Raw genomic sequence first — 17,100 nt, 5'->3', positions numbered from 1 at the left:
TAAGGTTTTGGTTAAAAATTTGTAGCGAATTGATTTGTATATATAATTCTCCAATGTTAATTCACAAACAAAAGACATGTTGAACAGAAAAACACTGCTCCTAAGGTAATTTATACAAAAATGTTACAGTTAGACTCCATATTTTTTTTATATATTTTGTTTTTCAAATTGTAACATTTAGTATTCAGTTGATTTATGTTGAACTTTTTTTTTGTCTATAAACCACCAGTTTATTCTTTTGTTATTGTATTTTTAAGAAAGGCAAAACCATATACGACAAAGGGTGTCTCTATCTCTGTGTAATGTTGCGAATCCAAATTCCCGAATAGTCACGACTTAGCAAAACAGTTGCAGAATTGTGTATTATATTTAAAAGCAAAAAATAATGTGAAATTCTTTAGCTGGATATCAGATATCTTTGAGCATAATTTAGACATGGTAGCAAAAGGTTTTAAATCTTTATGTATGTATTAATGTTGCAAAAAAGTAAATGGCGGTGCACATCCACGTTACTAAAGTCATATCCACAATAGTTGATCTACCTTCAATAAAAAGAAAAGTATAATGGCCGATTTTAACCATTTCAGGGACTGTCTAAAAAGAGCACCACACTGGTCAATATCAGCTTTTTCAATAAAAGCTAATCAGACTCCTGATGCAAAGGCAATAATAGAGAAACAACTCCGTGCTGAAATTACTCCTCCTGCTGCCAAAAAAAGGTAGGGAAAATAAATATATTTATGAAGTCTTTTTTCTCTGCATACATATTTCAAAAAAGCTTGCAAATTAACTGAAAACAGTTCATTCTATAGTGTTGCATTTTACTCACTATATTGGCATAATATTAAGTTTTGGCAACAACCTGGCTGGACATGTATTGCATTTTACGCAGCTGTTTTGAATGACAGTTGTTCAGAATGTTAAATATTTCGGAGATTATTTTTTTATTACAATATACACATGTTAGCAAATTGTTTCGTGATTTATTGCTGTGATTGTGGGCCCTGCAGGGTAAAGATTAATCCCTCCTCCAAAAAATATTGAGATTAAAAAATTTAATAAAAATTCACTAGGATTCAATATTCTGGTTTCGTTATTCTAGATTCACATCCTAAAGTTCTAGAATCGCCTGGGATTCTACTTTGAACAACCCTTCTTGCCTTTCAATAAATTGTTTACAATGCCCATTCTACATTGTTATGCATTGTTCATTAAAGAATTTTTTATATTTTACCCACACTGATCATATAGCTGATATTAAAACCATCAACTTGGGGAGCACATATCTGCATGGATGAAAGACACACACAAACATATGTGTTTAATAACATCCGTGATCTAGCCCCTCGGAAGTTGCTTTATGACCAACGATTACGGCTTCCGTATCAATAGTACACCGAAAAGCCATCGCAGACTCGCCGAATCTGTCGATCTATGATGCAAGCAGAGCAAGCCAGAAAAACAACTGGCCTGCAGTGAGGTTCGAACTCACGACCTCCGGTCAAGCCGGGGTCGTCGCTCTACCAACTGAGCTATGCAGGCTCAGAGAGGAGCGAGTCGAGAAACAACCATGCGCCAATACTTGCACATTTTGTTAGTACAAGCAACTTCACACTGGGGGATCATCAGTCCGTATCAATCAATGAAAGACACACACAAACATATGTGTTTACTAACATCTGTGATCTAGCCCCTCGGAAGTTGCTTTATGACCAACGATTACGGCTTCCGTATCAATAGTACACCGAAAATCCATCGCAGACTCGCCGAATCTGTCGATCTATGATGCAAGCAGAGCAAGCCAGAAAAACAACTGGCCTGCAGTGAGGTTCGAACTCACGACCTCCGGTCAAGCCGGGACCGTCGCTCTACCAACTGAGCTATGCAGGCTCAGAGAGGAGCGAGTCGAGAAACAACCATGCGCCAATACTTGCACATTTTGTTAGTACAAGCAACTTCACACTGGGGGATCATCAGTCCGTATCAATCAATGAAAGACACACACAAACATATGTGTTTAATAACATCTGTGATCTAGCCCCTCGGAAGTTGCTTTATGACCAACGATTACGGCTTCCGTATCAATAGTACACCGAAAATCCATCGCAGACTCGCCGAATCTGTCGATCTATGATGCAAGCAGAGCAAGCCAGAAAAACAACTGGCCTGCAGTGAGGTTCGAACTCACGACCTCCGGTCAAGCCGGGACCGTCGCTCTACCAACTGAGCTATGCAGGCTCAGAGAGGAGCGAGTCGAGAAACAACCATGCGCCAATACTTGCACATTTTGTTAGTACAAGCAACTTCACACTGGGGGATCATCAGTCCGTATCAATCAATGAAAGACACACACAAACATATGTGTTTAATAACATCTGTGATCTAGCCCCTCGGAAGTTGCTTTATGACCAACGATTACGGCTTCCGTATCAATAGTACACCGTGAGTTCGAACCTCACTGCAGGCCAGTTGTTTTTCTGGCTTGCTCTGCTTGCATCATAGATCGACAGATTCGGCGAGTCTGCGATGGCTTTTCGGAGTAATATCTGCATGGACGATAACATGAAAATTCTTCTTACTTTTAGTTTCAGAACGTTCAACTGCCAAAACTTGTGTTTTCTTAAACATGTGCACAACCTCATAGGCTATTTCTAAGGGTCACAGCCACACAGGTTGTGCACCTTTGCCCTGTAAAGGTGTTAATCACTTAACTGATTATGTGGATGCCAGTTAAATTGGGCGAAAAACTCATATAAAAAGTTATTATTGAATCCTATGGAAATGTTCAATCTCCTAAGCTTAAAGTTTTGAGAGTTATGGACTATTTTAATGTTTACTACGAGAGGTGTGGACTTTAATAAACCAGTTAAAACTTTTACTTAAAAATGCTATACTATAATACAAATAAGGTTGTTATGCTGTTATGCCCATAGAAAATGATAATTATTATAATAATTAATAATCAATATTATTCAGGAAACTAAAAACAAGGAATGTAACCCAGTTGAACGTCCAATATTACTATTTAATAATATTGCTTAACCTACCTCAGGGACGGGCAACTTCTCCAGTCGGCGGGCCAGATATGGGAAAAAAAGTACTTGGCGGGCCGGATTCCAAATCGTTATATTAATTGTACTGTCATAGCCTACGTGTTTTGTCGCATAATGGCGGCTAATGTTGTACTCTTTAAACACGGCAACACTTTCATTGCACAGCAAACATACTGCTTTCTTGCCAATTTGAGTAAATAAGTACTTCGGCATCCAATCCTTGTTAAATTTGCAACTATACGTTTCTTAGCAAAATCCAAGGAAAATAATGATTGTAAGTTCTAAATCTAATTTGGGAGCATATGATAAGCTCTAAAAAGGACCAATACCTAAAGCAGAACATTGAATAAAACATTGTATTAACACCAACGACATAATAAAGCCAAACACGCAGTAATATCTACGACAGAATAAGAACTACATCGTCTGAATAAGACAGACATTTGTCGGAATAAGTCCTAAATTTTTCGAAATAAGGCCTAAATGGCCAAAATAACGTCTGAAACTGTAAGAGGGTATGGGACGATGGGGGGCTATAAGTATAATGGCATCGGCCGTTTTATGTTGAATTTTGGGCGCCGTATGTCGCCGCTGTTTTGGCACCTGATTTTCTGGCCCTCTTTAGGGTTATTGGTGGGTAATAAGGGTTAAAATTATTAGGGGGGTAATTAGGGATGGGGTTTGGATTAGTCAAAATGTTTTATAGGCCTAATTGTGGTCATTTAGGTCTTATTCCGACGGGTTTATGACTTATTCCGATTTAGACTGTACTACGACGATTAGGTATTAGTCCTATTACGGTCTTATTCCGAATTGTGTGCTATTCCGACGTTAATGTTGTTCTTATTTCGATCTTATGGCTGGATTCGTATAATTTTAACCCAAGACAAAGAACCGAAGAATAACTAAGAATCACTAATATTTGATGTAGTAAGCAAGTAGTGGGGGATTGCGGCAGACTATTGCCGCAGGCCACATTATCATGTAAAACCGGAAGCTGTCTGCGGGCCGCTCAAAATCCCGTTGCGGGCCGAATGTTGCCCGCCCCTGACCTACCTGAACCCGCATCCTAACCCAAATAATGTTTGCTGTGGTAGGATTTTAGACGCGCCTTCATTTTTCTTTTCTACAAAACTAAGACTAATAACCATAGTGTATATACTTTAGCAGTCTAACCAGTGCAAATTTGCTGTTCTTCCATGTCAAACACTAGCAACTATGTTTGACTTCTGAAATACTCTACTTCACACTTTGCTGTCATAACGGTTAAAATAATTAAACTTCAATGCTCATTTTGGAAAAAAATGGATTCTAATCTGGCTAAAACATGCATATATACGGGATTTTTGTCTCACTGTCATGAAAATATTACGATGATCCTTCTGTATTCTTAATTTCAAGCCTTTCCATTTTATGACAGGTCTAACACGGCAGTTCTACGGGCTTTACAAAGTACAATAAAATCATCCGTTTTACCATCTTACACTGACCTTTCATCCCCTCAATTTTGGAACCTAAATGTAGGAGAAGGTGCTATCAGGTATTAATCCATGTGTATGTTAAAAATAATTCAGGTAAATTTAATATTGACATTAGCTTTATAATAAGATTTAGATTTTATTTGTTTGTTTTGGGATATTTGTGTTGAGAGAATGTGGCAAGATGTTCAGATTTAATTCGTAAAACTAAAAATAATATGAAGTGTTTGCCTCATTCTATATATAATTTGTTTGAGTCTTTTGTTACCAATATACAAAACTTCATAGCATACAACAGGCAATTGATTCAAAACTGCAAAGCGTATTTCAGGCAAAATAGATGTTAAACCACCTTTTACAAAATCAATGTTTGTTAAATTGTGGACTTTCGGCCCAAATGTTGGCCTTCAAGCAATTTTTGATCGGACACAAGTTTTTTTAAAGGATATGTGGCTCATAAACACATATCCTTAACTAAAGTTTGGTCAATTTTAAATTAATAAACATTTTTTTTATATTGCTGTGTGTGATAAAACTTGGTTTAAACTTCATACCTGCCCTGTTCGTTCAAGAAGAACAGATGTTTTTAAGAATGCACTAAATTATGGTATTGATGTCTACACAAAACCAGTTTACAGATCACCTTCTCATGACCTTTTTACATTTATTAACAAGAAAATGGGGATTTTGTTTACTTAATATTAATTTACAAAAACTTTAGGGGACTAAAACTAACAGTTGTCAAAAATTATCAAATTGTCTAAATCGATTAATATTTAGGTTGTTTAAATATTGTGTATGAATTACCAAAATGTTTTTTTTTTTTCTGTTTTAGCAATATCTAAGTTAATAATTTTGGGTTCCTGACCCTGACTTTAATTATAACTAAATGTATAATAAAGGTGTAAATGTTTTGGTTTTCAAAGGCCTTGCTTAGTAATTAGAAATTTATCTTGCAAGTCAGACAAATGTATAAAGATGAACTGGTTGCATACTCTCAAGGAAGACGCTAAATGTAATGTTTACAAGTTGTCTGCTTCAATGAGCACACAAAAGGACATAGCACCATGTTTATTTCTTTTTCATAGACTGCTAAATCTTAAAGCTCACTCCAACATGTAATTTAATATGCCTATATATATATGTAATTACTGAATAAGAAATGGCTTTTGTCAACTGATCACTTTGTTTATCTCTAGTGCTTCAAAAGTAAAAACCAAGGATGCAAATAACTCACATTTTTATCTAGACAAGGAGAAAATGCAGCCAACTATGTTATCCAGAAAAAACCAGAATTGTTTCAACATAATTGGAATTCTGACAATGTAGAAACTTGGATTAAGATGGCTTCTCAAGTACAGTTTAACGATAGGATATCTAAAAAAGAAATTAGTGGCGAAGAAAAAGAAGAAATTTGTGCTGATTCCGTTGAAAACGTTCAATCTCTGATTGACAAATTCAAAGTACTGTTGTTTTACATTATTTATAATACTGCTATGCTTCAAGGTATTGCCCAATGTTAGGCTACTGGTACAAACGCTAACAATGACAATGATTATGTGTAAAGATTATGATATCATTTTTTAACTTTTATTAACACCTGATGAATGGAGATGCTTGTTATGATATACTTTTTTATACAGTATTATTATTCTTTAAAAGTATGTTTTGAATCTAAAATATAACAGGCAAGTGTATTTTTAATTTTTTAGTTGTTACTTCGGCACCATGGGCCCCTGAAATATTCCAAAATGACCATCATGGCCCATGCCTTTAGTTGACCAATATAATGAGTGTCATGCAACACAGTGATATTATTACAAAGTTTTCATTTTTCATTATTTTGAGAATATATTTGTTTTGGTTGTAATTGCTCATAACTGTGACCTGTTCAGCAGTTAAATAATTTGCTGTAAAATGCAATTCTGCAACTTTAATTACTGTGTTTCTGTTTCTTAGCAGTAAGATAGTGTGTAACCTTACAACAGTTTAATCCTATTTAAAAATAGAAAAGCAATATCTAACTATTATTTGTAAAAACCACACAAGATTAAGTATACAATGCGGCTTACATTTGTTTAAAAAAATATTTTGTTTGCTTTTCAGCCAAATGAAGCTACAGCTATGTACCTCCGGCTTCATAATGCATCTGCCACAATACCAGATAATATAACCAACAGTCTGTTAGCCTTTTTGGCGGTGTATAGAATTCCTGAAGATGTGGATGGAGCATATTATCGCCCAATGGAGGTTTGTTATTTTTCATAGATTTGTAAGACAAATATTCATTTATATGATCTTATTTATAGATTGACATTCTTTTTTTAGGGTGCTAATAAAATCAGTCATACTGTTTTAAAACTGACTATTGCAATACACCTATCATACATTAAATATTTTTATTACTATTTACAACCTAGGAAAAAAATATTATTGTTTTAGATCTTACTGCCTTGGAAGTTTGAAAAGAATGTTGACATGTCAAATTTTGTACAAGTCTTTGAAACCCTGTCATCACCTTCTAGTGAGCAGGACATGTTGATGATAGCAGCGTTCATAATGGTACTGGTTTTATATATATATATATATATGAGTTCAATATTTTAGTGTGCTGAACTAGGAAGAGTTTAGGAAGTTATTCTTATTTGAGTAAAAAGATACAGGCTATACATCAAACTTTGATGGATTTAAACCAAAATTGATAAGGGCATGAATCATAAATAAAATGCAAAACTGCTTTAATTTATTTTACTAACATTAACCCTGACACCACCTGAACCTAAATGAAAATGTTAACCCTATCCAAATTTGTGTGCCTTTAATACCAAAAATAGCCTTTTTGTAAAGTAAAGTTTTATAATGTGGAATGTATAAATCAAATCACTTCTGTGTAACATTACCTTTATTGCCAGTGCTTAACCAAAAATAATTATGACTATTCTGTCCAACCAATTTTAAGTGCCCAAAGTCAACTACTCCTATAATTTCAGGAAAACATTTTTGTCTACATACCCACAAAACGGTAAATCACTGATGTGTTGCATAGGGATGTTCAAAGTAGAATCCCAAGTTTTCTAGAATAATAGGTTTCGAATCTAGAATAACGAATCCAGAATAGCGAATCCTAGTATATTTTTATTAAATTATTTAACCTCGATTTTGTTTGGGGAAGGGATTAATCTTAATCTACCCTACAGGGCCCACAATCACAGTAATAAATCGTCCAAACAATTTTCTAACATGTGTACATTATAATTAAAAAACTCTCTCATATGTTTAACATTCTTAACAACTGTCATCTGAAGCCGTTCTGTAAACTGTAATATGTCAACTGTCCAGGTTGTGTCCAAAACTTATATTTTTGCCAATAGTGAGAAAATGCAACACTCCACACAGAAGTCTAAAGCAATTCGGTCCTGATTTTGAAAGCATTGTTAAGTCTTATTGCTTCTTTTTTGACTAACATGATCTGTTATGCAGTCAAATGATGTACTGCAAAGAATACAAAGTTATTATTGACATAACGAATTCTTGACAATTACGTTGTGCATAACTGCATAACTTCCCTGAATATTGGCCTAAAGTTGACCTGAAGTAACCCCATAGCGCATTTTGTAGACGGCCAGCACGTTTTGCAACGCTATGTTACTTTTGCAACTTAACGCATTTAGGGAAATTGCGAACTCCACACCTGACATTACACGTTAGCCGCTCGCCCAATAACGCTTGATTGACACTTCATTATTAGACGAACGTTATCGCGAGACGCGGTAATTGGTCGCCCGAAAAAACGCTGACACTGCACTACGAGGTTACATTTAAAGCAAGCACTAAAAATTGGTCGCCGCGGCGACAGGCCAACTTACCACACGCGTTTGTGCAATTAGGCGCAACAATCCGCGGTAAAACATTAAATTATATCGGTTCCAATTACCCGAAATAAATGGCAGAATTGGATTCGAATCCCATCTGGATTCGAATCCAAGGATTCGATATTCTACTTTGAGCATCCCTAGACTGTTGCATTTGTTTTTATTTTTTGCAATTCTGCATTTTTCAATGTACTTATGTAACTCTATATCAGGTGTGGGCAAACTACGGCTCGCCGGTATGTTTTTATGACTCTTCTAGTCGAATCGTTAAGTTCCAATATTAAAGGCTACCAAGAGTACCGTTTATAAATGTTTCTCTCTTTTTCTTTTCTTTATTTAGGCCAGCATTTCGTTTATGACGTAACACTAGACATAACACCCGAAAAGTTAGTTAACAGCAAGTCAACACAATTTTATTGCTAAGGTTTCAGAGATTAGAAAATCAAACAAAAGAATGATATTTTTAAATATTGTGCATGTTTTTTGTTATTACCGTTATTATTATTGTGCTAATTATTACCGTTTTGTTATATTACAGTTCTGTTATTATTGCTTAACTTGCATTATTTACCGTTTTTGTATTGAAATAATTGTGAGGCTCTCTTCTGGTACTTGTATTTTCTGCAAATGGCTCTTCCATTGAACATATTTGCCCACCCCTGCTCTATATGCATGTTACATTGGGTATATCAACTTCAGTATGCAGCATTTGTGGAAGTTTTAAGCCAGCGGTTCTTAACCTTTTATGTCTTGTGGCTTCCTTCGAAAGACTTTTAATCCTCGTGGCCCCCCTCGATTATAAAAAAATTAGCTAGAATTTGTAGCGGCATTATTCTTTTTTCGAGAATGCTTTTATCACGGTGATTTATAAGTTTTAAGGGTCGTAATGATGCATTTAACATCACCACCGAGCAGTGCATATTTGCGAATTTTTGACATTTGATAACACAAAACCTTGTTTAAGCTTTCTGTAAAAACGTATTTCCAATAGTAAACATCTGACAATGGAACAACAACAAATCTATCTCTACAAGCCAAAATGGTAATGTCATTATTTGACGTTTTGTGAAAAAATGTTCAACTTGCTTGTATTAGTTTTACTATCATTCTAACTTGCCGTTTACAAATTAATTAAATTGCTGGTTAAACGTTTCAAAGGAATACGGAGGAAACTAGAAAAACACAAATGTTGGTTGTAAGTGACCTCGTAATGTTTGGCGATTAGGATTGCAAACTTGAGGTTGACTGTTGCAAAACTTCTCACGAACAGCAGGTAGTAACATGTAAAAAAAATGCGTTACAATAGGTCAAAGTAGGTTTAACTACAAGTTTGAGTTTAACTGAAAATATTGAAAATAGTGACACGGTTTTGCAATACCACAAAATTGCTACAGACTTATGCTGGTGGCCCCCCAATGACAGCTCCTTGACCCCAGGGGGGCAGAGGGCCGCGGTTGAGAAACCCTGTTTTAAGCAATAGTAATTTGTTACTTTTAAAGCAATAAAAAGTATTTGTGATTGACTGATTGTACATTCAAAAGCAGAGTGGTTACTTCAAGGTGTTTTTTCTTGCATTTTCAATTTATCACAAAAGTCCTTGCATATCCATACTTTTGTAAATACCTCACATTTAAAGCAGCAATAACTACAAACTGAAAACAAATTAAATGTTGTGACCTTGTACTTTTATTTTGCTTCTTCAAGATAAACTGTTAACATTTGTTGGCCACTTGCCTGATATAGATAACCTTAATTTTATCTGAGCCAGCACAACAGAACTTTCATCAGCAATAACTTTTAATGCGCAAATGCGAGGTTCATCCAATATCATCCAACTACATTATGTTATACATTGTTTTCCAACTGCACATTTTTATCATAACTATCACTGTATACAAACTGATTTTTTTTGTTATTTATTTGGTATTGAAAAATGGACAAGAATTTGAGCTTATTTTTGACCCACTTCGGGCTTAGGAACTCGTTGTATGTAAATTATGCACTGTCAGTGACTAACTTTTGAGTTTACCAGTTTAGTGGTAAAGTTATTGTTTGACTAATAATTTTCTAAAATATTTATTCATTTTTTTATTAATAAAATGCATATGAAATAAAGTGCATTTTTTTAAATGCAAATAAAATTAAAAATTACCACAATGGTCCATGTTAGTGGTAATTACTTTTAGTTTACTACCACTAAAATTAAAAAAAATACTATACACAATACATAATACTTAGTTTTTTCTAACTTTAGGTATTAAAGTTTTACATGTTTGTTATATTACTATTAATATTAGAGCTTTATATGAATATATTATTTTGTGCTGTTATAATAGAACTCAAATAAAAAGAAGGCCTATGAATGGTACATAAAAAAATTGCGAGCAAATGATGTTCTACCAGATATTACAACCTTCAACAATTTACTACTAAGTGAGACGCCAATGGGTATGAATTCCAAGACAGGAATGGTAAGAATATAGTTAGCTTTGTTGAATAAAACTATATTAAGAACGAATAGTAGAAAAGTGTGCCAAAGTAAAATGCTGTGCAGATAAAGTACTTAAATGTTGTGAATATAAAAGCAAAATCATTTTTTCATTTTCCAATCTTAAAAAATTAGTTCTTACATGCTAATGTAGGGGTTTATTAGAAAGTTTCAAATATTAATAAATTTTTAAATACCAGAGTGGCCGAGTACCTTTAATACCCTTTTTTTTTTTGCTGTGACTGACACTTTATTTTATGCCAGTCACTTAATCCTAATGAGATTTGAATTTTGTTTTCCTGTTTTGTAAAACTAACCTAAATGTGGCCCGATACTATATACCAGGGGTTCTTAACTTTTTTTTAACGCGGGTGCGGACCCCTAAATATTTTTTTTGCTTTGCATGTACCACGGTAGGCAAGAAATGCTCAAAAATGACGTCATAAATTCATGTCACAATACAAATAGACTTCATAAATATGTTTATTTCCGTCCGAAAAATGTGAAACTTAAATGGAGTCTAACTATACATTCAGTACAAAACGGTTTTATTTTAATTAAACTGTTTTTTTTTTAATTAATTACTTATGCACTAGAATCCTAATTAGGCCTTCATGGACCCCCTAAAACAAGTTCAAGGACCCCCAAGGGGTCCATGCACCCCAGTTTAAGAACACCTGCTATATACACTGCAAAGTGTATCTTAACTTTATTTGCATATTTCAGCACTATTTAATTCGTGAACAGTAGTGTTTTTAAGATTAGCTGTTTTATGACGGTATGACTTGACATAGTGAGTGACACTATCTCTCAAAATGTGGCCAACTCACCATATGGTAGCAGGGGCGTATCCAGAAAATCGAAAAGGGGGCCCGGATTTTCAACTTAAGGAATTTCCCCATTTTCCGTCTGACGTTAATCAATAATGACGTCAACGTCATAAAATAGTTTCGTGTGTGGCGTCATAAAATAGTTATTGTAATGACGTCATAAAAATATTTAGACACAGCCAATTATCCAGCAAAAACGTGCGTCGAAACCGCTTATTGTGCAATCATTTACTTCACGTGAAAACCTAAACCAGACCGTTAAATATGTGTGATTGATTTTGGTAGAATCATGTTTTGACTATCAGCAGCGCAGTTTTCCAAGTTGCATGTAGGGGACCACATATTTTTCCCCAATATTCTAGTTTGATTTTGCATAATTATTCGCCTTTAACTCATCTTAATTCAATTGACCATTGTGACGTAACAATGTTTACTTTCACCTAGGTTTGGCTAAATAAAATAGCTAGAGCTGGACTGACCCCCAACAATCGAACCTTCATACATCTGTTGCTTCTCCCACATTCCAAAAATGTGTCTCACCTGATGAACTTTTATTCATCCGTGATTAAAGAAATGGATGCACTGGGTCTTGGTAATTCAACTACTAGCTAATTATTGTTGTTGTATTATTTTACAGTACTACGATCCTTACTTGTTGGCCAAAGTTCCGAACGTAGTTTCTTTTAACCACATTTTAACAGTCGCACTAAGAGATTAATTGTCTATCCTAAAAGTTCTGCTTGACAGTTGACACATCTCTCAAGTCTCGAGTGTCTTTTTAAGCGATGCGCATATCTAAAAAAGCATATGTAATCATACTGCAATTTCTATCTAGAATTTTCATGGTTTCCGTTCAAGCGTTCCAATTTTATTAACAAAAAACTTTCGGTTCAGACAATTATCTTTTTCAGACTTATCTCCTGGGTTGTTTTTTGGTATGGTTTCACATCCAGCAATGAATTCAAGGGATGAGCGCGTGCTGCTTAACTTTATTTTAGATATAATGGAAGGGCGGGAACTCGTTGTCGTGGACAAATCTGATGGTTAGTTCTTGGTTGTTTTTTTCATCAATCGAGTTGAAATTAAGCGCTAGTCAGCGTCTCTAGTAAAGTGTGTTGTTATACTTTGTCGTGTACAAAAATAACAACACATGTCCTATGTCACAATCGTTTTTTTTTGCAGTGATTGGATTATATCGCCTCTTGAGGAGGTCGGAAAAGCACTACGAAGTCGTCAAGAAGATTTGGAAGATGGTGAATTACGGAAAAAATCATAATATTATTCAACAATCATCAAACTTCTTCCAAACAGCGTTCTAGTAGGTTTTACGTTGCTGATATCATACTCCTAAAGCTATTAAGTACCCTTAAAGCTTTTTCCCTTTTTACACGTTAATTAAAAAATAGTGTCACATATAGTTTAGTTTGAGTATAAAATAATAAAGAGCATTAAAAGAAAACCTTATTACAAAAACATGCCTAATTTTTCCAAACTTGTTTCACTACTTTTAGATTCATTTTTTATTAAATATACCTAGAAGTTGTATGATTTGTTTTATTTTGTGTACACTTACCAATAGAGGGTCAGCAGAGTTCACGTAACCATAACGCAAACAAATTCAAAACAATGATTCTTAAAAAATGTTTTTTTGTATTTTTTTTTACCTGCTTAAAGATTAACACTTATTAACAATATCCGTTACAATGATTCTTTATTTTAGTATTGTTTTTACTTAGTGTCGTTTGTAAATTTATTTTTGCTTCCAATGATTTTGGAGCGCTGCTAAATCAAATTAAACAATATTTTGTTAAGTATACTTTTAATGTAAAAATATAGTTTAGTTATATTTGGATAAAAACGTGTGTCGCGAACGTCTTTATTCTATTCTTACCACTAGTTTTAAACAGCAACGACATAGTGTTTACAATCACTGCCCTAAACCGGAATTTAGTGAGAGAAAAAGGGAACTAACTTAGTTCTTGTGTTTGCTACTTATTTTCTGCACATTGTCTGAACGATCGCTGTTTTGTTTGATTGCAGTTCTACTTACCTACGCTATGTGATAAAAAACGACACTCTGGAGAATGCTTGGGCTGCAATTCAAAGCTTAGTTCCCGCAGTAAGTCTTAAACGATCCATATTTTTTTTGCTAGCACGTAAAGATATAACTATAAGGGGTGTTACTAACTTTGTTACATATGATCGTCTTCTATTGTGTTCGAGAACGGTGATATCTGCGAAATACATCAGCCCAAAAGTGTTTTTTTTTATCTCGATAGTACCCAACTAGTACACCAAAAGCCATTGTGTCGATCAATGATGCAGCAGGACAGGCTAGAAAAACAACTAGCCTGTTGTTAAGTTCGAACTCACAACCTCCGGTCGTACCTGGACCGTCGCTTTACCAACTGAGCTACACAGGCTCAGAGAGGAGCGAGTCGAGAAACAACCGTACGCCAATACTTGCCACATTCTGTTAGTACAAGCAACTTTACATTGAAGTGGATGTACAGTACCATATCATTATTCAATGAAATATGCCCACACAAAGTCGCACATATGTGTGTTAACAACTGTGATCTAGCCCTTCTGAAGCTACTTTTTCACCAACGAATACGGCTTACGTATCATTAGTATACCGAAAGCCACGCAGACTCACCGAATCTGTCGATGAATGATACAAGCGGGGCTGGCTAGAAAAACAACTAGCCTGCAGTGAGATACTAACAGAATGTGGCAAGCATTGGCGTGCGTATGGTTGTTTGGTTATGGGTATGACCGGAGGTCGTGAGGTCGAACCTCAATGCAGGCTAGTTGTTTTTCTATCTTGCCCGACAACACATTGTTGCTTAAAGGACTACATTGATGTCTAGTTGTCGTAAGTCGCTTTGTAAGGACTTTTTTGGTGTTTTTTAAGTCAAATGGAACGCAAATCAGCTGATTTTTCGGGTTAATGCAAATCTTTTAAAAACTTCCTTATGATATAATTAATGACGAACAGCTATTAAATTAAAACATAGCAAATGCGGATTAATACATTTGTCCAAATTACAGATACGCTCCAGTATGCTTTTTAATACAAAATACAGTTGAAAAGTGCATGTCATTTTAAACTTTAAGAATATTTTTAAACACTACAGTTCTTGTGCTACCAGTTTCTTCGTTAAGTGATAACATGTTTATATTAGAACCGCGCTTGTCATTTCTTACAATTATCTGGACCGTTTAAATTTTCAAAAGTAATTAGATAATCAAATTTTAACCTTAAACTTTTCCTTGTAGAAGATTCAGTTGTTTGCGAGTCATCAGATAATGCTCTTAGAATCAATTAAGAAGTCTGGACGTCCGGAATATTTACCCGTCGCATTTGCCGCTTGTAAGTGTATTTGCTTTGCAAAATTGTTACAGGGTTGTCACAAAGTCTTTGATTTGATTTACATATTGAAAAGTATTTGAAAAACTCTATGTTTTTGAATTTATTTTATGTCCAGCTTTAGTTGTGTGTTTTCAAATTGTCATGGCATTTATACTGTTTTGTTATTTAAATTATATTCAAAATTCGTCGATCGGATTTTAGGTCTTAGTTTGTTAATGTTGTAAAAAGAGGTTCCGCCAGTGACTTGAATCCAGAAGTTTGCAATTTTCTTCTGTTATTGTTATGTGCTAAGACTGTACATTCGTAGTGATTATTTGACTTAAATTATATCTAATATGTATCGCTTTACTTTTTCCACTTATATACTTTTTACTCAGCAAATTAGATAACGAATATTGGCTGCATACGGTTTTAATCCTATTTCGTCATTGCAAACCAAGCATATATTTAAATAATATGTCCGCACTTGTTTTATTTTAAGAAAGACTGTATTACAGTAACAGTATATATTTATCAGACATGGGCGTTCGGGCTCAAGTTAAAGATCGAAAGATTTGGAGTAGTTATGCCTTAAAAATGGTGCGTCTGGCTGACGATGAAGTCCAGGGCCAGATCGTACAAATAGCCTTAGCCAATGCAGAAAGATGTCATACGAGAGACGAGACTGAATTAAGCATGTAAGTAAAGTGGCTCAGAATTTTCCTGTATTTTTTGTGGGGCCCAGGACGCCTTGATTTTTTTTCCGCAGTTCAATGATCATGCTACTTAATTGCCTCGAAATTGTTATGCTGTGTGGGACGCAATCCGAGATATCTGCCGTCGTTAAACAGATCAAGTATCACCACAGGGAGAACGGTCTAATTGTTCCGTAAGTTTTTGTCAAAGTAATTTTTATTTTTAAACAAATCAAGAATGCAAGGACTTGACCTTTCCTGTTATCTTTTTCAAAGGGCTTCTCATATTTTGTCCTCTCATTGTTTTGAGGGTGTAGTAGAGCGTTGCAGTCTGTGTCCATCGTGTGGGTTTTACCATTTTTAAATTCGCCAATGATAAATATCGGTCTTAAATAAGCTGGTTTCAAATAGAGTTCTAATTGACAGTACATATTTACCATAACCCTGTTTATTCTTGTTTTTCTTTGCGACGCTCTCGAAAAAATTTCCATTACTGTGATGCCACCAATGATGCGAATTTATTTGTCTATTTTTCGTTAAAAAAGCACAACCGAAAGCAAGCAAAACCTAACTACAACTACTGTGTTAATCTAATTCCAAGATTACATCTTAAAAAATTATTTATCATGCATATCCATGTTATGCATTTCCGAGATCAATTTTAGAATCAACCGTGTAATAAAATCACGTAATAAATTAGTATATTTTTAATTTATCTTTTAAATTATCCTTTTTTAAATCCTTATTTTAGTTTGTAAATGTAACGTTCTATGGATTCCACAAAGAAACACAGGGTTCTATTGATTCCTCTTGGTTTATCATTAAACCTATTTTTATTTCTATACAGTATTTGCTTCTGTTTCAGACCCGACACGATCACGAGGTGTAAAGATGCGTTGAAGCGATTTGATCTTACCTCAGACTTGCGGGCGGTGAGTCATTTATGATATATAGATATTTTGTGTTTTTTTCTGTTACGATTGCAAAAAAGGGCTCAAAAACGTATTGCGTTGTACGTATTACATCAATCTGTATTTTTATTTTTTATCCATAAATTAAGCTGTTCTGTGTGGTGCATTGGATTAATAACATTTTTACGCCTTTTCAGGCAATTTCGACGCTGGAGCGCTCAAGCACGCAGAAAACACAAAAGATAAGCACCGAATACTCAAATGTATTGGACAGATAAACCATAGAAATGTATTCTGTGTTTGTGTGAAGAGACGATAGTCAAATACCGTTGTCCTAGCGGCCAGGCCAAACAAATATTGTCGTTTTTTATTTGTCCTAAAAAATAAATTGGGTTGCTGCGGGCAATGCCTTATCAAG

The 17,100-nt window shown here is 34.7% G+C and overlaps 1 protein-coding gene and 1 non-coding gene across 2 annotated transcripts; one reads left to right on the top strand and one right to left on the bottom strand.

Annotated features, from left to right (window-relative positions):
• LOC146168423 (uncharacterized) lies at positions 1-17,100 on the top strand. The gene is made up of 16 exons (XM_083388796.1): positions 1-105; positions 588-719; positions 4,474-4,593; positions 5,781-5,994; positions 6,638-6,781; positions 6,974-7,093; positions 10,740-10,874; positions 12,166-12,313; positions 12,633-12,764; positions 12,904-13,039; positions 13,762-13,840; positions 15,004-15,097; positions 15,615-15,774; positions 15,846-15,965; positions 16,637-16,703; positions 16,880-17,100. The coding sequence occupies exons 1-16, from the start codon at positions 77-79 to the stop codon at positions 16,958-16,960; spliced, it is 1,911 nt and encodes a 636-aa protein (XP_083244922.1). The 5' UTR covers positions 1-76; the 3' UTR covers positions 16,961-17,100.
• Positions 1,468-1,542, bottom strand: Trnaq-uug (transfer RNA glutamine (anticodon UUG)). The gene has a single exon. It is a non-coding gene; the product is annotated as a tRNA-Gln (tRNA).

Source organism: Ascidiella aspersa, chromosome 1 (genome assembly GCF_963924565.1).
Source record: "Ascidiella aspersa chromosome 1, kaAscAspe10.2, whole genome shotgun sequence".
In the NCBI taxonomy this organism is placed as follows: domain Eukaryota; kingdom Metazoa; phylum Chordata; class Ascidiacea; order Phlebobranchia; family Ascidiidae; genus Ascidiella; species Ascidiella aspersa.
The sequence above is the reverse complement of the archived record's forward strand: the minus strand, read 5'-3'. Positions and strand labels throughout refer to the sequence as shown.

Coding starts and splice junctions, on each gene's coding strand:
- LOC146168423 (XM_083388796.1), top strand. CDS start 77: ATGTTGAACAGAAAAACACTGCTCCTAAG. Junction 7,094..10,739: donor TGATAGCAGCGTTCATAATG/GTACTGGTTTTA, acceptor CTGTTATAATAG/AACTCAAATAAAAAGAAGGC. Junction 16,704..16,879: donor TTACCTCAGACTTGCGGGCG/GTGAGTCATTTA, acceptor ACGCCTTTTCAG/GCAATTTCGACGCTGGAGCG.